The sequence below is a fragment of the Crocuta crocuta genome, unplaced genomic scaffold (assembly GCF_008692635.1).
Source record: "Crocuta crocuta isolate KB4526 unplaced genomic scaffold, BGI_CrCroc_1.0 scaffold55, whole genome shotgun sequence".
NCBI lineage: Eukaryota > Metazoa > Chordata > Mammalia > Carnivora > Hyaenidae > Crocuta > Crocuta crocuta.
This window is the reverse complement of record NW_027530512.1, coordinates 5,326,624-5,349,935: the sequence shown is the minus strand read 5'-3', so window position 1 is coordinate 5,349,935 and position 23,312 is coordinate 5,326,624. Positions and strand designations below refer to the sequence as shown.

General features: G+C 42.8%; 1 protein-coding gene across 1 annotated transcript in view; it reads right to left on the bottom strand.

Moving 5' to 3' along the window:
• Positions 1 to 352: 352 nt before the first annotated feature.
• ESR2 (estrogen receptor 2) overlaps positions 353 to 23,312 on the bottom strand; it is a 56,496-nt gene continuing 33,536 nt past the window's right edge. The window contains exons 6-8 of the mRNA XM_077767217.1: positions 19,797 to 19,930; positions 2,847 to 3,015; positions 353 to 909 (exon numbers count right to left, since the gene is read on the bottom strand). Coding sequence (XP_077623343.1) covers positions 720 to 909; positions 2,847 to 3,015; positions 19,797 to 19,930 — 493 coding nt within the window. The 3' untranslated portion in view covers positions 353 to 719. The remainder of the gene's footprint in view (positions 910 to 2,846; positions 3,016 to 19,796; positions 19,931 to 23,312) is intronic.

The window sequence follows — 23,312 nt, the reverse complement described above, 5'->3', positions numbered from 1 at the left end:
TGTTGTAGTTTTCAATCCTACAGTCAAGTCGCCCAGAAGAGAGCAAACAGAGGCCTACGGGCAGGTTAGGTGGCACAAAAAAGGTTAGTCCACTTCCTAGGGCGCCTGGGTGGCTCAGTCGATTGGGCGTCCAACTTCGGCTCAGGTCATGAGCTAACAGTTTGTGAGTTCAAGCCCCATATCGGGCTCTGTGCTGACAGCTCGGAGACTGGAGCCTGCTTCGGATTCTGTGTCTCCCTCTCTCTCTGCCCCTCCTCTACTCTCACTCTGTCTCTCTCTTTCTCAAAAATAAACAAACATTAAAAAAAAATTTAAAGGTTAGCCCACTTTTTAAAAGTGCCACATTCTCTCCCCTCTCTACCTTATAAACTTTCCACATCGGATTTCCACCATTCATTCCAAAACCTTCAGGATGTTTCCCAGGGAAGCAGAAGGGAGATGGAAAATAAGAAAGGGACCACACTGAGATCCTAAGAGGCCGAGCAAGATGTAAACTCTGCATTCAAACATGCCCCTTGGCTTTTTCACCCTGACTCCTGGGAAGTGGGGAGGTCGGGTGAAGGACGGTACACGGCTGAGCCTACCATGACCCAATGAGGGACCACGCAGGAGAAAGACGATGAAGCCCGCCCACTTCCAGGTGGAGCTCACGGTTTGCATTTGGGGTTCACACTTCAGCCTCTGACCTCCTCTGCGGCCTGTTCGCCTCAGGATGGGCATCACTGAGGACACTGGGGGCTCTGAGAGCCCTCTTTGCTCTTACTCTCCTCTGCTGGGCTGCACTGGGACCCTGGGATCAAGGACTTGTGTCCGCGAAGCGTGTGGGCATTCAGCATCTCCAGCAGCAGGTCGTAGACCGGGACCACGTTTTTGCACTTCATGTTGAGCAGGTGTTCCATGCCCTTGTTACTGCGGGGACAAAGACATGCTGAGTCTTTCCCGCAAGGCGGCCGTAGGAACTTCGAAATCTTCCCCAACTCTCCCAGCAAAGGCGGTCCACTCCACACACCCCAAACTTCCCCTGGTCATTTGTGCTACATAGGATCCTTCCATCTGCCTCCTTCAATAATCTACACTTAAGGGCAAGGACCTCAGTGTCCCACTACCCACCCACAGTGTCCTGACAGAACCCGGCATAGAGTGCAATTCTCGCTGTTGCCGTCTGTATAGTTGCCGTCAACCAGCAAATATATTGCTCCTGGGGGCAATACAAGGTTAGGTTCCTGAGAGGCTCTGGTCACATTTTCATCATCCGATTCATACATAACCTAGGTGTGCCTGTTTTTTTGTTTAAAGACACCTTATTTAACATACCTTGTTGCTTCATTAACATTTAACTCACAGCCTATGGTACTATAGCTCATGCAAGAACAAAGCTTATCTAACACACATCTTTTCTCCATAAGGCACATCACAGCCTTCGTGCACTTAGGGACACGGATAGTGCTTCAGCACTGGGCTTGGAGGCCATTTCTAGACAGTGAAATCTCCCAACGAAAAGCATAAATATGCAAAAATGTGGCACTAAAGGGACCACGCAAAGGACACTTCTTTACACTACGAGCGCCGAACCAAGAATGCAAGTGTCACCTTGTCTGACCTCCGTTGGGAATGTAAATGGGGGCAACTCAAATTTTTTGCCGCTCTGCGTATGTTCTTGAAAGACCACAAAAAATGCCATTGAGTGTGGATTCAGGGGTTACAAGTAAATTTGGAAAAGTAGTCAACTTTGCAAATACAGAATCTGTGAATAATGAGAACAGACCATATCTGTTCTGAAAATGATTGTGTGGTAAATAATCATTCAAGAGGAAACAAGGCACAGGCTGTTTTCATTTCTTTCCCCTTGTAATAATTCTTTTTTTTTTAATGTTTTATTTATTTCTAGGAGAGAGAGAGAGAGACAGCGCGAGCAGGGGAGGGTCGGAGAGAGAGGGAGTCACAGACTCTGAAACAGGCTCCAGGCTCTGAGCTGGCAGTCAGCACAGAGCCCGACGCGGGGCTCGAACCCACGAACCGCGAGATCATGACCTAAGCGAAAGTCGGACGCTTAACCGACTAAGCCACCCAGGCGCCCCTCCCCTTGTAATAATCCTTGAGGTGAATGCTGTCCGTGTCCATGGCCCCTAGACTTTTGTGCTCCTTGGGTAGCAAGTACTTTTTTCCCAGCACAGAGCTACCATCCTCCACTGCCCCTTCATCAGTACACATGACTTACGTTCCCTGAACACACCCCACTCACGGCCCTACCTTCCTAAACCTGCGGGCCTCGCCAGTTCCCTTAGGTCTCGTTCTTAACGTCCTGATGCTCTCATGAGAACAGAACCACTCTTTAAGCAGAAACACAGGTCCACCAAGGTTATGTATGAATCGGAGGATGAAAATGTTGTGACCAGAGCCTCTCAGGAACCTGACCCTGTACTTCCCCCAGGAGCAATGCATTTGCTGATTCGGTACCTCCCCAGATCACTAGCCTCAGGAGTTGATCCAGAGGAGCTGAGTTTAGCCTCGAAAAGAAAATGACCTCAGAGTAGTGGTGCAGGGATAGGAGGCACTTCACGTTAGGGGAGACACTGCCCCTTTAAGAATTCCATGAACAAGCCCTAACCCCCAGCAACTAAAAAACAGATGAAGGATGCCATAAATACCCTATAAGGTGGCACATGACAGCAATTCAGTGCCCACTATGCCAATCTTTGGCCACAAGCACATGCACTGATAAAGGGACCCTCCCCCCCCATTCCCTTTTAGGGAGTTATTTTCCTTTAGAGGTAAAAATTCTACCTTATTACTCTCAAACCTACAAACATTTTCCCAAAGCTCTTTACCCTTCTCAGAGCACGTGCNCGTGAGAAAGGAGCATCAGGAGGTTAGCCAGGCGAACTGGCTGCTGCTGGGAGGGAATCCCGCTCTTGGCAATCACCCAGACCAGAGCATCGGTCACAGCGTTCAGCAAGTGAGTCAGTTTCCGGCTGCTCTCAGCCTCCTGGGTTGCTGCGGCTAACGGGTACATGCCTGGACAGAGAATAACAGCCACAAGTCATTGCTCTGAGGGAACGGATCGGAAGGCATGTATCCAGCAGCTAAGCGTGCCTACAGGGGTTGTTCTGACCCCTGCACGTGTGGTGAAATGTTCTCTTCACCTGCCCATGATGTCCTGCCCCCAAGAGCCAGCCCGTCGCCAAACCTGGCTGAATGCGGGCAGACTAACCGTTCTCTCAAAATGTCACCTGGCCCACACTGTGGCACTTCCTAGCAGTAAACCTATTTAGTGGCCTGAGACCATTACGTGGTGTTTCTCAGCTGTAGCCACAGAAACATAGAGGTGGTCAGAGAGTGAGATTAATTCTACTCTTAGCCCCTAGGAGGCCCCCTCAACTAAGGGGACTTTAACAAACATAAATGAATGACCACGGCGATGTAGCCTCCCCTGTCCACCCCTCATGTGTGCTGCATGATGACAGTCATGGCAGGCCCGCTGTCCAGGCCCTTGGCATCACACCTCTGGTGGCACCTTGCTGGGGCAGGAAGTCCATCAGGCCAGTGTCCTAGTTCTTCCGGCCCAAGCACCTCATTGGGCACAGCTTGCAGGCACATGGCTCCTGAGATCCCCCAAAGCCGCCCTGCCCTGCAAGGAGGCTGCTCCCCGCCCCGGTCCCCTAGCCTGAGTGTAATCCCCCTCTGACTCTGGGATCTGAGATACTGTGGCCTCCCAGTAGTTGCAAAATAATGGCTCAGGTAAATCCTCTTGGCCCCACAGCCCCCATCAAGCCTGATTCCTCCATTTCTGGAAGCAGGGAAATAATTATCTTCTCTTCCAGGCTTTCTGTTTCAAAGTAAGAATAAATGGCGACTCTGTGGAATCAAGAAGGGAGCCACCAGCCATGCGCTACGAGGATAATGATGACGGGCACATCATCATCCATGGAATTCAGGCCCTTTCCGTTCTCTTTTCTTATTGACATTTTTAGTTCAATTAAGGTAGTTCATTTCAACACAGCTCAGTGGAGGCCAGGGACATACCGAACCACAATTATGCAAATGCAATGCTTCACCATTCCCCGGGGGCATGTCCCTTCTCGATGTCTGATGATGTGGGCTTAAAATAGTCCTCTTTCTATAATAGCCCAGAACTGCTTCTCTAACCCACGGGCTCACGTCATTCTCCACAGTGACTCTTCCTGAATCCCCCCACGTCCTCAGAACTCTGACTGAACCCCATGGCAGGTGACCCACCCTCCCACTGCAGGAGGAACAAGCCCTGCCCTCCGCCCAACAGGTCCCCTCTGAGCCACCAAAATGCAGACCCACTCACGAGGCTCCCTTTCATGACTTCACAGCTTTTGGGCCAGAGTCCAAACCATCTGGTGCAGTTTTCAAGGGCACCAGGCTGCACTCTGCTCTTTTCATCTTCATTTCCCACCACAGCCCACCTTGAACCCTTTTGACTCCAGAGCATGTGACGCACAGAACATGCCGAACTTTCTGCTTAGGACCTCTCTTTCTCTCTCCCCCTCTCTCCCTCTCCTCCTCACCACCCTCCCTCTCTTGCTTATCCACATCCACTCCTCCTTTAGATCCCAGCCTGGTTGTGAACTTCCTTCTGGATGCTTCCCTGACCTCCCTACTGTCCCACCCTAAGTCTACTTTGGGTTTTCCTCTAAAGTTCTGACAGTGCCCTGTGCACTCCAACCTCCATGTTGTCCCACATCCTGGATTTCCTTATACACACCTATGGCCACCCTTTCACCCTCAGAGACACTGGACAGAAGCACTTTGAAAGGACAGACCCTGTCTGCTTATCATTATATCCTTATCACCTAGTGCAAAGACGGGCATGGAATAAATACTCACAAAGGGAAGAATTAGGCTGAATTTACATAGGTTCAGATTTTTACAAAGTGTTAGCCAATCACACCATCATAATTTGAAATGATAAAAATGCAGGATGGGGCACCTGGGTGGCTCAGTCGATTAAGCCTCTGACTTCGGCTCAGGTCATGATCTCACATTCGTGGGTTTGAGCCCCACATCGGGCTCTGTGCTGATAGCTCAGAGCCTGGAGCCTGCTTCAGATTCTGTGTTTCCCTCTCTCTCTGACCCTCCCCCTCTCATGCTCTGTCTCTTTCTGTCTCAAAAATAAATAAAAACACTTAAAAAAATTTTTTTAATGTAGGCTAATGCATATTTTAGGGATACACACAGAAAATTATTAATCAAACTAAGCTTACTTCCCCTAAAATTGACCTCAGCTGCATTAACAAGTGCTTTCTTTTAACTACTCTTCAGTCTATTCTTCTACATGATGTGTGCTCCATGGATTTCTGCTGTCAAAAAAATATTTTTGGATTTTTTAAATTTTTTAAAATGTTTGTTTATTTTTGAGAGACAGAGACAGAGCATAAGCAGGGGAGGGGTAGGGGCGCCTGGGTGGCTTAGTCGGTCAAGCGTCCGACTTTCACTTAGGTCATGATCTCGCGGCTCGTGGGTTCGAGCCCCGCGTCGGGCTCTGTGCTGACTGCCAGCTCAGAGCCTGGAGCCTGTTTCAGAGTCTGTGATTCCCTCTCTCTCTGACCCTCCCCTGCTCACGCTGTCTCTATCTCTCCTAGAAATAAATAAAACATTTTAAAAAATTAAAAAAAATAAACGTTTAAGCAGGGGAGGGGTAGAGAGAGAGAGGGAGACACAGAATCCGAAGCAGACTCTAGGCTCCGAGCCGTCAGTCCAGAGCCTGATGCAGGGCTCAAACTCACAGACTGTGAGATCATGACCTGAGCCGAAGTTGGCCACTCAACCAAATATACATTTTTGGATTCTAAAAGGAGACAAAACTGTGTACCTGTACATGTGTCAGTCCAAAGTGACAAAGTGAAAATATAAAAATAAATCCTCAGCTGAGTATACAAATGTTCATAGCACCATTACTCATGATAGCCTAAAGGTAGAAACAAATCTAGTGCCCACTGACTAATAAATGGATAAACAAGAGGTGTGATGGCCATACAATAGAATATTACTCAGCCATAAAAGAAGAACACAGTGCTGATTCATGTTACAACATGGATGAACCTTGAAAACCTTATGCTAAGTGAAAGAAGTGTAAGTTATAAAGGACCCCATTTTGTATGGTTCCATGTATAGGATGTGTCCAGAACAGACAAATCTATACACAGGAGTTGTGGCTGCCTAGGAGTGAGAGTGGGACAGAAATTAGGGAATGATGGCTAATGAGAACAGGCCTTCTTTTGGGGTGATGAAAATGTTCTAAAGTTGGCTGTGATGATAGGTGCATAAGTCTATGGACACACTGAAATCCACTGAATTGTATACTTTAAATGGGTGAATTGTATAGTATGGGAATCCCTCTTCATAGAGGAGTAGTCACTGCCAAGGGCAAGCCCTGGGTCTTCTACAGGCTGTGGGGGCAGCTCCATACAGGACCATCACCACCAATCACTAACAAGGAGTTTGGGGATGAGAGTCACTGAAGTTTTGGAAGGGCTGTATCAACTTTAGATATGGGAGAAGTTTTGGGGGTGGCTCAGTCAGTTAAGCGTTTGACTTTGGCTCAGGTCATGATCCCATGGTTCATGAATTCGAGCCCCACATTGGGCTCTGTGCTGACAGCTCAGAGCCTGGAGCCTGCTTTGGATTCTGTGTCTCCCTCTCTGCCTCTCCCCTGCCCCCACTCTATTGCTCCCTCCCTCTCATAAATAAACATTTTTAAAAAATTGTTGAGCGGTGCCTGGGTGGCTTAGTCGGTTAAGCGTCCGACTTTCGCTTAGGTCATGATCTCGTGGTTCGTGGGTTCGAGCCCCACGTCAGGCTCTGTGCTGACTGCCAGCTCAGAGCCTGGAGCCTGCTTCAGATTCTGTGTCTCCCTCTCTCTCTGACCCTCCTGCTCACACTGTCTCTCTCTCTCCTAGAAATAAAACATTTAAAAAAAATTGTTTAAAGACATGGGAAAAGTTTTTATACGAAGAAAGATGACCCTCTATAAAATCATCCTGGAGAGGAACTTAGCTGAAAATACCCACTTTGCCACCTCATTGGTCAGCAGTGCCCCGCCTGCACTGTGGGCATCCACACACCCTAGGGATCACCAAACATGCACTTACAGAGTAACTGCGAAGGGGCAGGCTCTGGCCGGGCAGGGAATGGGACACAAAGCCCTCACCTCCAGGATGCACACCACCCACACACACACGTAACAGAAATTAATCTCCTCTACACACCAAAAGTAAAAACATCAGCCAGGATTCATTTTAGAACACAATTAAATTACTTTACATGAAACTAAGGAAATACAGTAGAAAAGGCAACATCTTGGCACCATGCCACACACATACCAAAGAAAGTAAAATAAAAGCAAAGACATAGTCTCTTCTCCTCTTTATCACCTGGGAACAGCTGTGTGTTCCTCTCACTAACCTACCTGATGACATTCTCAGCAACACCCTGGAGGCGGGGCGGTTGAAGCCCCCCACGATCTACCGCATCCTATGTTCAAAGGATGAAGATATAAGCTCTCCTTGACTGAAGGCAAATAAATCAGAAGTGTTTAATAAAAATCCCAGAATACTAGCCAAAGGGAAAATGTCTGGCTTTGGGGAGGCATATGTGGTATTGGCTTATTTGCTTTAAGGTTAGGAACCTCTAGCCATGACCCAGCCCTTTATCACCACCTCCTAAAGCAGCACCGTGAGAACAGGCCGGTGTTTGAGAAATGGCCGTGATATGAAACAGCAGGCTGATGTTCACCGGCGCTTTGCTCCCACGGTCTCGAATATAGAAAAGGACCATGTGGCCTCTTCAGGATCCTTCTGTGTGTTCTTTTGTGCCTCTGCCTTCCACGCACCTCCCTCACAGGAGCCCTCCCCAAGATGCAGAGTGAACCAGGGCTTGAGCTGATGTCTCCATCATCTTCTTAACGGCAAAGAGCTTTGTCTGGTTCTAACCCTCTAGTTCTTTCATTGAGCAAAAAAATTCATCCTTTTTAAGTCTTCAAATTGTTTACATAAAAAGGCCTCTTCCAGGCACCCGGGTGGCTCAGTCGGTTAAGAGTCCGACTTCGGTTCAGATCATGATCTCACGGATCGTGATCTCGGAGCCCAGCATTGGGCTCCATGCTGGCCCCTCAGAGCCTGGAGCCTGCTTCAGTCTCCCTCTCTCTCTGCCCCTCCCCCACTCGCACTCTGTCACTCTTTCAAAAATAAACATTAAAAAAATTCCTAAAAATATAGACCTTTTCCTAATTTTAAATATTTTTAAAGACTATCTGCAGATTGATCCGACTCCATGTCCTACATTCAGTGCCCTTGGATTCTATCCAGAGGAAAATGTTCTCAGCCTTCAGGTTTCTGAGTGACAAGATGCCTGGTCCCACCACTCTTAACTCGGATATGTTGTTATGTTAGCTACAACACTGGTATAACACCTTTGAGTTCTGAAACACTTCAGCGAACATTGTAACAGGTTGTTAAATGCAGTGTTTTCTGTGACCCCTGAGTTTCAGAAGCTGCATCAAAGGTTGCGAATAATAAAGTAATACCAAGTAGGCCCTCACATCCTAGGTTGTGTGGTGGAAGCGGAAGTGCTGAGAGAGGAATCATAATGGTGATGTCCCTTCCCCATCTCTCCCTATAGCAAGGACAATGTTCTCCTGCTACTCAAGCCTAGCAAGGACCAGACCCCTGGTTACCTGTTTCAGTGTATATCCCTATTCTAGACCAAAAGCGTGTATCTAGTTCACTTTGACATTTTTACTACCTAGAAGTCACTGGCACATACCTGAAACTAGATAAACATTTACTGAACTGAAATTGAATTGGATAATAAAGTTAATATTCATTCTATATTATACTAATTATTAGAAGAGACAAATTACCCAGAAAAATGAATAAATAAATAGAGTATGCAGCTATTTAAAACATAACCACCTACATCTGAAACTAATACACGGGCGCCTGGATGGCTCAGTCGGTTGAGTGTCCAACTTCAGCACAGGGCACAATTTGATGGTTTGTGAGTTCAAGCCCCATGTTGGGCTCTGCACTGACAGATCAGAGCCTGGAGCCTGCTTCAGATTCTGTGTCTCCCTCTCTCTGCCCCTTCCCCACTCATAGCTGTCTCTCAAAACTGAATAAATGTTAAAAAAAAAAAAAAAGTTTTGAAACTAATATAATACTGTATGTCAACTGTACTTAAAAAAATAAAAGAGGAAAATGGGTTCTTTCAATAGATACTTCCCCAAAGAAGATACAGAGATCACAAAGCAGCATATGAAAAAATTCACACCATTAGTTTTTAGGAAAAAAACAAAGAAACCACAAAAATATACCATTACACACCTGTGAGCATGACTGAGGATCCTGCATCCCAGGGAACTCCTCAATCTCAGGCAAATCTAAATGGTTGGTCACCCTAAAATACATTTACATAAAATTTTATAAAATGCAAACTAATCTGTGATAGATTTTTATGTTGACTGTGTTTTATAGTGACAGAAATTATATGGAGGAGTTGCATAGGATTGGACAAGGGGAGGAAAGGAAGAAGGGGGAAATTATGACGGGGCACAAGAAAACTTCTGAGTGTAAGAGAGATGTTCACTATCTTAATTGTGGCGATACTTGCAGGGGTGTACGTATATAAATGCCCAAATGCATAAAATTGTATGCTTTAATATTTACTTATTTTTGAGAGACAGACACAAAGTGTGAGTGGGGGAGGGTCAGAGAGAGAGGGAGACAGAATCCGAAGCAGGCTCCAGGCTGTGAGCTGTCAGCACAGAGCCCCACGCAGGGCTTGACCTCATGAACGGTGAGATCAGGCCTGAGCCGAAGTCAGACACTTAACCGACTGAGCCACCTGGGTGGCCCTAAAATTGTATGCTTTAAACGAGTACAGTTTATTGTATATTAATTATGCCTCATAGTTCTGTTAAAAACAGTCTTGGCTGTAAAGTCATATACATACATATAATATACATATACATACGTATATATACATATGACTACTAACAAACCCTGACCTGGCCACCTAGCATGCTGATACCAGTGCAGACCTGACTGAATGACATAACCCCAACTTGAACTCAACACTTATGCAGGAGACCGTCTCCAGACAGCCCAATGCTAACCTACCGCAGCAAGTAGCAGCCCTCAGAGACTCTGCTCTCCCAATATGGGACAGATAACATCCACAGTCCTCTGACTTTAATAAACCTACTCCATTTCTCTTCTCCTGACTCTCATCTCCAGGGTCTCCATCCTGTACTGGATACAGTCCCTCCTGGGCAGTATCACTTTTCTACTCCTTGCCTTCTTCATCTTTCTTTTTCTGTTTTAATTACATTGTTTATAAATGTGTTGAAGTATAACTGACGTACAATAACCTGCACATACTATGTACAATTTGATTAGTGTTGATATACACACACACATATACATATATGTGTATGTGTACATATACATATACCCACTAGTGTATATATATACTAGTGTATATATACTAGTGTGTACACACACACACACACACACATACCATTAAAAGCTTAATCCACAATCAAGATAATGAATACATTCATCATCCCCAAAAGTTCCCCGGTGCCCCTAAGTAATCTATCCCTCCACCTCTCCTAACCCCCATCCCATCCCCTGGCAACTACAGATCTGTTGCTACTATAGATTAGCTTGCTTTTTCTGAAATATTTTATAAATGAGGTCTTCTACTATGTATGCTTTCTTGTCTATCTTCTTTCATTCAGCACCATTATTTTAAGATTCATAACGCTGCATGCATCTATCAGGAGTTTAACACTTTTTATTGCTGAGCAGTATTCTACTCTATCATGACATCACATTTGTTTATCCTTTCAGCCGTTGGTGGCCATTTGGGTTGTTACGTGTTTAGGGCTATTACAAATAAAGTTGCTATAAACAGTTGTGTACAAGTTTTTGTATGAACATATGCCTTCATCTCTCTTCGACAAATACCAAGAAGTGGAATGAATGGGTAACCTGGGAGGTATACGCTTAGCTATTTAAGAAAATGCCAATCAGGTTTTCAGACTAGCTGTACCAAAATAAATACTAAATAAAAGTGGTTGTACCAATTTATATCCTCCCCAGTAGTGTAGTGAGAGTTCTCATTGTTCCACATTCTCACAAACCCTTGATATGGTCAGTCTCTTCAATTTTAGCCAATCTATTGGGTATGGACTGGTTTCTCATTGTGTTTTAACTTAGATTTCTCTGATGAATAATTTTAGCATGATTTCATGTAATTATGCCAGCACTATATCTTCTTTGATGATGTATCTGTTCAAGTTTTGCCTATTATACTTCAAGCACCATCTAGTGAAAAGATCAGTCTTTCCCCATTACCTGGATACCTTTGTTAAAAACTACGTGTTGTATAGGTCTATTTCTGGACTCTATTCTGTTTCAGTGATCTGTCCTGATTTCAATACATGTTCTTTTGAATACTGTGGCTTTAGAATAAATCTTGAAGTCCAGTAGTATAAGTCTTCCAATTGAGTTCTTTTTCAAAGTTCTTTTGCCTATTCTAGGTTCATTACATCTCCCTATGAATTTAAGAATCTGTTTGTCAATTTCTAGCAAAAAGAGCCTGCTGAGATTTTTATTGGGATCAAATTGAATCTATAGATCATCTTAACAATATTGAATCTGCTAGGCCATTAATACATCTCTCTGTTTATTTACAATTTATTCAATTTCTCTCAGCAATGTTTTGAATTTTCAGTCTAACACCTTCTGTCAAATTTATCCCTAAGTTTAATAATTTGTAATGCTATATAAATATTGATTTGAATTTCAATTATCATTTGTTCATTGCTACTATGTAAAAATACAATTGATTTTATATATTGCCCTTTTATCCTACAACTCTAAAAAAAAAACAAACCATTTTTTATAGACCCCTTGGGATTGTCTACATCAATAGCATGTTATCTTTCCAACCTGAGCCGACGTCGGATGCTTACTGACTAAGTCACCCAGGCACCTCACCAAAACAATCTTGAAAAAGAACAAAACTGGAGGCATCACAATTCCAGACTTTATGTTATATTACAAATGTGTAGTAATCAAAAACAGTACGGTATTGGCACAAAAACAGACACATAGATCAATGGAACAGAATAGAAAACCCAGAAGTAAACCCACAATTAAATGGTCTTAATCTTTGACAAAGGAGGAATGAATGTACAATGGGAAAAAGACAGTCTCCTCAATAAATAGTGTTGGGAAAACTGGACAACTACTACCTGGAAAAGATGAAACTGGACCATTTTCTTACACCATACACAAAAGTAAACTCAAAATGGATTAAGGACTTATTTTTTTTAATGTTTTTTTAATGTTTTTTATTTATTTCTGAGAGAGAGACAGCATGAACAGCGGAGGGTCAGAGAGAGAGGGAGATACAGAAGTCGAAGCAGGCTCCAGGCTCTGAGCTAGCTGTCAGCACAGAGCTCAATGCGGGGCTTGAACCCATGAACCATGAGATCATGACCTGAGCCGAAGTCGGATACTTAACCGACTGAGCCACTCAGGCGCCCCAAAATGGATTAAGGACTTAAATGTGAGACACGAAACCATAAAAATCCTAGAAAAGAGCACAGATGGTAATTTTTCTAACACTTGATATAGCAACATCCTTCTAGATGTCTCCTAAAGCAACGGAAACAAAAGCAAAAATAAACTTTTGAGACTACATCAAAATAAAAACCTTCTGCACAGCAAAGGAAACAATCAACAAAACTAAAAAGGGAATTTACTGAATGAGAGAAGATATTTGCAAACACACCCAGTAAAGAGTTAATATCCAAAATATATAAAGAACTTATACAACTCAACAGCAAAAACCAAACAATCCAATTTATTATTTTTAGTGGATTATACCNTTATCTGATATGTCATTTGCAATTATCTTTTCCCATTCTGTTGGTTGCCTATTAGTTTTATGGATTCCAAACAATCCAATTTAAAAATGGGCAGAAGACATGAGCAGAAATTTTTCCAAAGAAGACACACAGATAGCCAACAGACACATGAAAAGATGCTCATCCTCACTTATCAGCAGGCAAATACAAATCAAAACTAGAATGAGATACTACCTCACACCTGTCAGAATGGCTAAAATCAACACAAGGAACAACAGGATGTTGGCAAGAAAACGGAACTATTGTGCATTGTTGGTGAGAATGCAATCTGGTGCAGCCACTGTAGAAAAGAATAGGGAGGTTCCTAAAAAAATTAAAAATAGAACTAACCTAGAATCCAGTAATTGCACTACTGAATATTTACCCAAAGAATACAAAAATACTAATTCAAAGGGATACGTGCACCCTTATGTTTATTGCAGCATTATTTACAATAGCTAAATTATGGAAACAGCCAATGTGTCCATCAAAAGATAAATGGATAAAGAACACACACCCACACACACACACACACACACACACAATGGAATATCACTTGGTCATAAAAAAGAATGAAATCTTGCCATTTGCAACAACATAGATGGAGCTAGAGACTATAATGCTAAGCGAAATAAGAAAAATGAACAGCATATGATTTCACTTATATGTGGAATTAAAGAAGCAAAACAAATGAACAAAGGAAAAAGAGGAGAGAGAGAAACTAAGAAACAACTCTTAAAGAGAACTGATGGTTACCATTGGGGAGGTGAGTGGGGGATGGGTGAAATAAGTGATGGGGATCAAGGAGTTCATGTGTCATGATGAGCACTGAGTAATGTACAGAATTGCTGAATCACTGTATTGTACACCTGAAACTAACAGAACATTGTATATTAACTATACTGGAATTGAAAATTTTTTTCATGTTAAGAAAGTAAAAAAGTATATATAAATCTGGGATTATTTATTCCTTAAATGTTTGGTAGCATTCTCCCAGAAAAACCATCTGGGCCTGGAGTTTTCTTTGTGGGGAAGTTTTTAACTACAAATTCAATTTCCTTAACAAATATATGGCTATTCCCGATTTTTAGATTTCTTCTTGAGTAATTTCTGTCTTTTAAGGAATTTTTCCATTTCATCTTGGTATTCAAATGTATTGGCATAAGGTTGTTCATAATACGACCTCATTATTCTTTTTAATATCTGCAGAATAGTAATGTCACCAGTAATGTCACCTCTCTCACTCCTGACATTGGTAGTTTGTGTCTTCTTTCCTTTATTCTAATCAGGCTTATCACTTTTCAAAAAATCAGCTTTTGATTTCCTTGATATCTATTGCCTTTGTTTTTTCTGTCCCATTGATTTCCACTCTAATCTTTATCATTTGTTTTCTCTGGCTTACTTGGAGTTTCATTGGCTTTTCTTTTCCTAGTTTCTTAAAGCTGGAAGCTAAGGTCATTAATTTGAGACCTTGCTTTTATTTTACTATTGGCCTTGAGTGCTACTAATCTCTCTCAAACTATGGCTTTAGCTGCAACCCACAAATTTTGCTACAATGTATTTTCATTATAAGTTAGTTCATAATCCAAAGTACTGCTTCTGATTTTTATCTGTGATTCATGGGTTATTTAGATGTATGTTATCTGGTTTCCAGATGTTTGGAAATTTTCCAAGATCTTTTTATAGTTGGTTTCTAATTTAGTTTCACTGTGTCAAAGAAAATAGTTTGTATGACTTAAACCCTTTTTAACGTGTTGAGACTTGTATAATGACTCAAAATATGGTCTATCCTGATAAATTTTTCAAGAATATTTGAAAAGAGCATATTTTCTACTGTTACTGCATAGAGGGTTCTATACATGTCAGGTGGGTCAAGTTAGTTGACAGTATTGTTCAAGTCTTCTCTGTATTTACTGATTGTCTGTCTACTTGTTCTAAATTGATAGGACAGAGGGACATTAAAATCTCCAAGAGACTTGTCCATTTCTCCTTGCAGTTCTATCAGATTTTGCTTCAGATATTTTGAAGTTCTCTTTTTAACACATAAATGTTTAAGATTTTTATGGCTTCTTGACAAATTTACCCATTTATCATTATGAAAGACACTTCTTTAATCCTTAAATCAAACTATGTAAGCAGTATGGAGTGGCTTGCATTGTTTGTTGGTCTCAAAGTGTTTTCTCAGTCTGGAGGATATTTTACTGTCTCTGCTCCACTTCCTAACACAGATATAAATCCCATGTAGACCTAAGTTTCACATTTAGAAGTTCAATTTGTGTTTGTTTCATATTTTCCATGTCTCCCCTAAATCTGCTCTACCCCTTAGACATATGGGAAACAGTTACAGTAATTATTGTTACTAAACGATTATTTTAATGTTCTTGTCTACGAATTCTATCATTTGTGTCATTTTGAGGTCTTTTCCAGTTTATTGGTGTTTCTCCTTAGTATAGGTCATGTTTTCTGCTTCTTTGCATGCTTGCTAGCTTTCGATTGGTTATAAGACATTGTGAGTTTTACATGGTTGGGTATTGGATATTCTTGGATTCTTTTAAATATTCTTTCACTTTGTTCTGTGATGCGTTACATGACTTGACAGTAAATTTGATCCTTCAGGCGTGCTTTTAAGTTTTGTTTGGTAGGATCAGAGCAGCCTTTATGGCTAAGTTTACCTCCCTAACAACACAATACCTTTTTGGATACTACATCCAGTGTCCAGTATATTATAGTGTTTTCCCACTGGATGGTGAGAACATGAACTATTCCTGGCCCTGTGTGAATGCTAGGGATTGTTCTGTCTGCTCCTTTCTGATGGTTCTTTCTCTGTCCTTGGTTAGTATCCTCATAAGCATGAGATTAATGCTCACCTGAAAACTTGAAGGCCATCTGCTACAGATCTCCAAAGCCTATCCATCCAGCTCTCTCCTCTCCTGTAGTCTCCTCTACTGCAAATCCTTGCTGCCTTGGCCTCCCCAAATTCACGACTCTGTTTTTCCAGTGCAAGAAGACCACTCGTGTCTATTGGGGTTACTTCTCTCTGTGGAATCTGGAAATTGGCTCTAGGTAGTAAACTGGGTGATCAAAGGGCTCATTTCATTTGTGTCCCTTCTCTTGGGGATCACGGTCCTGTGTGGTCTGTTGTCAATTTGCATATTCTATTTTGTATAGGTCTATTTTGTGTGTTCTCTAGTTTTTCTTTTTCTTCTTTTAAATTTAAGGTGGGAAAGTGGATTCAGGCCCTATTTTTAATGTAATGCCACAAATTATCCAGAACAATGACAACAAAAGCCTATAAACACTTAAAATCTAGCACAGAAAAGACCCCCTCTCTCTTGACAGTGGAAATTTTCCAGTAGAAACAGAATCCCATTTTCCTAACTGCATTTGACAACTGTTTTGACTACCAAGTGAGAGAGGAACTTTGTTCAAAGAAGATTTCCTAAATATAGATTGACTGTAAACAAATTCTACTCAATTTACCACCACAAGTGGTAATTACATCACATGTCTGACTCACCCTCTGTAATTCTCTTATGATGGCAGTTCTGTCAGATGCTGCAGGAGAGACGCCATAGCCTTAGTCTTTCCCATTTGCACAGATGATACTTCTAGTTTTCACAACAACACAATATGATGTCGGAGGCTAAATTGATGGTAAGGAGACTTGCCAAACAGAAGGCTTTCTACTGCAAAGTGTTGTAACAAGCAGCACATGGCTTTTTCAAGGAGCACTTTGCTTCACTGAAAAGAGTTCTAAATTATTTCCGAAAGTAAGAGAAGCCCCATAATCTAGCATTTGATGACCCTCCTATGCCAAGATGGAAATGAACTTTTCAAGCAGCAAAGACAGAAATGGCAGCATATATGTGAGGTAAGGTCTGTAGGTGGGTTTAAAGAGATCGGGAAAAGTCGATTTTCTTCCATGATCAATTTCAAAGGTCTCAGTGGGACATTTTGTATACACACATCATCTTAATTGCCGATGTAAACCGGGCCCTCGTATTATGTTGTAAAAATGTCAAGAAGGTGCCCGAAACTCCAGAGCATTTAGGAGTCTTCTTTGGCTTTCTCTACAATTTTCATTCATCCAACAATTGACCATTTCTAGTCACAAGCCGCTTTCTGGTACTGGGGTGGAGAGTGCATTGGGTGCAGGGGAAATGTTCTGCTAGGTGAGTAGAGCCAGACTGAAACCCAACTGGGAAGTACCCAAAGGTTGTCTTCAGGGTCTCTGTACCTCCTTCTTCGTTTCGCCCTTCCTCTTCCCTCGAGACTTACTCTCCCTGCCCAGATCCAGCCATCTATCTCCATGCTCCATGCCAGGGCTTGAGATGCACTGCTCTCTGTCTCCCTTTCCCCTCCATCAGATGCAGTGCCAGCACCCAACAGTACATGGGGGTGTTAGACATGCAGAAAAGTAAAGGTTACAGGAGGAGTGGGCAGGTGCCCAGAAGGAGGCCACAGGGTCTGCACTGAGTTTTGGCTTCAGGAACTGCTGCTTTGGATGATTTACAATAAAGCAGCATCAAACGATCCCAGAGATTGCTATTGTTTCCAACATGAAGCTCTAAGATGGGATAAAACCTAGGTAGCAAAGCCCCATATGATGCCCAGATGAAGTTATCTGTAAGTCAGCAGTGGAGGATTAAAACTTGCATATACAAAACAATAACAACAGCAAAAATGTGCGTATACATATTATTTCAGAAAGAAATAAGCCAATGAGAGTCAATAGCTAAGCAAAGCAATCAATACCTGGGACAGGAGCTGCACGAAATACCAGGTGGGTGGTAAACTAAACAGTGTGAACACTACATAGATACTTAGAAACATGTACAAAAGAGCACAGCTGTATTTACTGCAGTAATGGTTATGATGGCAAAAAAAAAAAAAAAAGCTGTAATTAAGTAAAGGTCCATCAAAGAAATGGTTGAATAATTTAGACACTGTTCCCACTCAAAGAATGAGTTAGACCTCTTCTAGTTGACCTAGAGGTACTTCACAGCATTTTGAAAAGTTAAAAAGCAAGACACAGAGAAGTATTTGTATATATAGGTATCCCAACTTTTAAAATTATTTTAATTTTTTACAGCGAGGTTTTTTTGTTTTTGTTTTTAATTTGAGAGAGAGAGAGAGAGAGAATGTGAGCAGGAGAGAGGGGCAGAGAAAGAGAGAGAATTCCAAACAGGCTCCACACTCAGTGCAGAGCCCCATGGGCGCTCGATCCCACGACCCTGTAATCACAACCCAAGCTGAAACAAAAGTTGGACGCTCAACCAACTGAGCCACCCAGGCGCCCCCTAACTTTTTTTAAATGGGGGGAGGAGCTTATCTATGTGGATATTAGAGGGGAGGTATTATTTTAAAAGATTATTAGAGAGTAGAAGAAGGTATAAAGTCTATCCTCTGGTTGGTAAGACTAGCCAGTTGGTGTTGGGGTGGAAGGGCAAGCCAACAATTAGATGAAAGTAGGTCTGTTTCAAAGTCTTTATAATTTTTAACATAAGATGCTCTGCTGTTTATGTAAAATTATACATATAAGCCTGTGTGTGCATGGGTATCTCCCTCTCTGTGTATGCAAGTTTATATGCATATATCTATCTTCCTACCTACATACCCATCCCTACCTACCTATCTACCTACTACATCTATTGAGAGCTGTCTGTCTGTCTGTCTATCTATCTATCTATCAACAGAGAGCTGTTCAAGACTGGTCACCAAACTTATGGTGGTTATCTTGCCCAGGGCTGGGGGAGATTCCTGGTGATTTCTTTCTTCCCCGTATGTTTTTGTTTGTTGTTTGTTTGTTTGTTTGTTTGAATGTTCACAATAACCAGGTTTCACTTATGTCTTAAGAAAAGAGCAGCAACACTACAACACACATGTATCTTCAGAGCCTCTCTCATTTCTCACCTCGAAGCTTGATGCTTCCTTCCACTCAGGCCCCTCCTCCCGGGCCCCTCCACACCAAGTCCGTCCAGGCTTTCATCGTCCCTGAATACTCTGCGTGGGCCCCTGCCTCTGTCTCTCCCCTCTTCAGCCAATCCTGCACGTCGCAGCCACAGTGACCTCTACAGAACGCCTCTCTGTCGTGACACTCGCCCGCTTGAGCCTCTTCTAGGGCTGCTCAGTACCCTGTGGGGGAGGGGCCGTTCTCAGCCAAGGCACGCAGTGTAATCTCTGGCACCGCCCTGCACGACCGGACACAAGGTCCTCTGCTCTTCTGCACAGCCCGCAGCTCCTGGCTCTCCTTTCCTTCCTTCTTGTCACACTAATGTATGCCCGTCCCTAAGGACGCACTCAAACACCACTTGCTTCTGCAACCACTCCAGCGTCTTTCCTGGTTTCCCACAGTACTCTGCACATACTCTGTTCCAGCACTGATCACTGCTTTTCACGATTTGCTTTCTCTCTCCCCCTCCCTAGGCTGTGAACTATGGGAAGGCAGGACTGTATCGTCAATGTCTTTACCAAATGAATAAATGAAATCAATGAATGAATGAATCTGTAAAAGCAAAACAGTAAATATAAATGCAGGTCAACCATGTAAAATGCCTGTGTAAACAATGAACAAAGGCTGTAAGGTAAATATTTTAAAGTTTTTTTTTTCTTTTCCAGCAAAGTGGCTTGAGCCATTTTGTAAATTACTGCCAGTGAATAATTCATATTCAAGTTACCAGAAGTTGACCACTGCCTAAATCCCTAGAAAATGAAACAGTGAAGTCAGAAAAGAAGCCATTTTCCCCTTTTTAAATAAAATAAGAAGTTTGATACTGTTCTTTACACCAGGCTCGTTCTAGAAACAGCATCTCTCCCCCATAAAACACAGCGCAGCTGTGTGGCTACTTACTGGAGTTGAGGAGGACCATGGCCTTGACACAGAGATACTCTTTGTGTTGGAGTTTTAACTCACGGAACCTTGAAGTCGTTGCCAAGAGCATGTCGAAGATTTCCAGAATTCCTTCTACACATTTCCCCTCATCCCTACAAAAGTTTGTTTGGAAATTTAAAACAGGCAGCACTAGACAACCATGGAAAGCAATGAGTATTTTCTTGTTAATCTTCAATTTCTTCCTTTAACTCTGACAAACTGGTAATGAAAGCACATCCAGTGATATGAAATTACTAGAATTATCCGCATACAGAGAGGATAGGCAACTTCTATACATTCCTAAAGCAAACATTGCAATACATACTACTTAGACAAAAGTATACAATGGAAATGCACTTTCCTTCTACATGTGCACCAAACGTTTCCTTAACAGAATGCCATTTCTGTTGATTAGTTTCTATCCTAAACCGTTTCAGGCAACCAGCCCTAGTTACGACACATATTGCTAAAATGAGACATTCCGTGTTCCCGTCAGAAGACTCTGCGGTGCTAATGACAATCCTTCACACAGAGGGCTTAACTCACTTCCTGGAGTTTCATCTAGAAACTGCTGGGCAACTAAGAGACATTTAACGTAACTTGAAAAAGAGCTCATATGATACACAAAGAAATCACAATGCAAGAAGACAGAAGACAGGTTAGAATCAGGAAAGGAAGGTAGAAATGGAGACATGCACCTTTTTGACTTGCCAAAGATTATTTTTAAGCAAAAGTTTTCCAAAAATTCAAACCATATAATCAAAATTCTTCTGAACTTCCACAGAAATGAATTTATATGCATACTTTTGAAGGCAGTTACTTGAACTGTCATCTAGAAAATACCAGCTTCAATTCACTCCAGCCAGACACACATTATTCTGCCTCACTGCTCCCCCAAAAACTTCTATTATCATCAGTCGTAGTCGCTGGAAGCCATTGACAAGCAGTTAGATGATTTTGCCACGAAACTTCATTTGCTTCTTAACACCTGCAGGGCATGATGAAGGGGGGCCTGGCAGAGGTGGGTGTGTGCAGGTTTCATCCTTAGTCTCCCATGCAGCCCCTGAAGGGAAACTGTGATCTTCAGAGAACTGGCTTCCCCCTCTCCTCCTTCCCCCACCCTCAAGCCAGGATGTTTCCAGTGATGGTGGTGGCTGGGGAAAGTGCCTCTGGGAATTCAAATGAACCACCGATGGTGGTGAGCCTTTCCCACTGGGTTCTATGAGAGCGGACAGCACCTTGCAGGTTCCTGCATTCCACAGCATACAAACCCTCGCAGACTCCCCAGCACAAAGCTACAAGCAAGCAAACTGCAAGTTGCAAACAAATACGGTAACTTCTGCAACCACCTGTGGCTTTCTGAAAATGCACAGGTTAAGTGATAAAACACCCGCGCCTCTTAGAAGCCACTCACAGGTAAAGACCACCACGGAGAATCAGAACCCCTGGGCAAAGGGTGCTGAAATCTGTAGGAAACCTCCAAGGTTCCTCAAATCCCAACCTCCCACCTCCCCTGCTCTGGCTTTGCCAGGCAGCCTGCTGCAGGACCATGCACGCTCTGCACGTAGTGAAATACCTGTTCCCTGAATGCTCCTCATGACACATAATCAAATCACTATGCTTAGGGACAATTAATTATTAGAAATTGTAATTGTTGGGCTTGAGGTGATTTGACACTGAAAACAGCTGGTTCTAAAATGTCTTGAGGGGGGGGGGTGGCCAGGGGCACCTGGCTGGCTCAGTCTTTCCAGCATGTTACACATTTTTTAATGACTATTTTAATGATTATTTCTTTATTTTGAACAAGGAGAGTGCACATGCATGAGTGGGGAAGGGGAGAGAGAGGGAGGGAAAAAGAATCCCAAGCAGGCTCCATTTCAGCCCAGAGCCCAAAGCAGGGCTCAGTCTCCTAACCTTGAGATCACAACCTGAGCTGATATCAAGAGTTGGGCACTTGACCGACTGAGCCACCCACCCAGGTCCCCTGAGCATATAACTTTTTTTAAAGTTTATTTATTTATTTGGGGTGGGGGCAGAGAGAAAAGGAAAAAGAGAGAATCTCAAGCAGGCTCGGTGTTATCAGCACAGAGCCCAACAAGGGGTTCAAACTCATGAACCTCAACATCATGACCTGAGCCAAAATCAAGATGCCTCACCTATTAAGCCACCTAGGCACCCCAGAGCATGTGACTCTTGATCTCAGGGTTGTAAGTTCATACCCCACATTGGGTGTAAAGATTACTTTAAAAGAAAATCTTTAAAAAACTAAATAAATGGGGGTGCACGGGTGGCTTAGTCGGTTAAGTGGCCAACATTGCAGTTCATGGGTTCGAGCCCCATGTCAGGCTCTGTGCTGACAGCTCAGAGCCCTAGCCTGCTTTGGATTCTGTGTCTCCTTCGCTCTCTGCCCCTCCCTCGCTTATCTCTGTCTCTCAAAAAAATGAATAAACGTTAAAAAAATAAAATAAAAAACTAAATAAATGAAACAAAATATTTCTGGGGACAAAAATAAAAAGCCTACCAAATCCTTCATTGATTAAGTTTGGCTCTTTGCTGTGAGACTCAGTCAGAGGTGGGTCATGCACACGCAGGTGCATGTGTACACACATGCATGCACACGCACACTCGCACCACTCCCCAAATACATCATCCGAAATCAATCCCGTTTTGTGCAGAGGTTGCCAGGTGTACCTAAAAACACATCCCTAAGTACTGAAACTAGTATAATTTCCTCATTAAAATGCATGCCATTTTTTTTAAGTTTATTTATTTTGAGACAAAGAGAAAGATGGAGAGAGAGAGGATCCCAAATAGACTCTGCGCTAACAGTGTGGAGCACAATGCAGGGCTCGAACTCATGAACTGTGAGATCCTGACCTGAGCTGAAACTAAGATGCTTAACTGACTGAGCCACTCAGCACCCCAAAATGTTTGCCATTTTAAATGTAAATTCATATTTCAAAAATGGAGGGGGGGCACTTAGGGGGCTCAGTCAGTTAAGCATCCTACTCTTAATTTTGGCTTGGGTCATGATGTCAGGGTTTGTGGGATCGAGCCCCACATCAGGCTCCATGCTGACAACTTGAAGCCTGCTTGGGATTCTCTCTCCCTCCCTCTCTCTCTGCCCCTCTCCCACTTATGCTCTCTTTCTCACTCTCAAAATAAATAAACTATTTTTAAAAATGGAGGGAGAGCATCCTACACCCTGAGAAAGGCTATAACTCACTGCAGTCAGAACATGTATACCTCATGGAAAAAGCGAATCTCTGAATGAATTCTAAAGAATTAGGTCTGATTGTTTTTACCAAGTAGGTGTGACAGCCAGCCATTTCAATCAAGGGGTGGCATGGTTAGAATATTTGTATTCACTTCACAGACTGGAGAAACCAAATACGTTTTGTAGACAATAAATGAGAAATACAGGAAATACGGTACAACACCTCATAAATGATAACCTACTAAAGCTCTGCTTTGAAAGGAGTTTTAAAGAGGAAA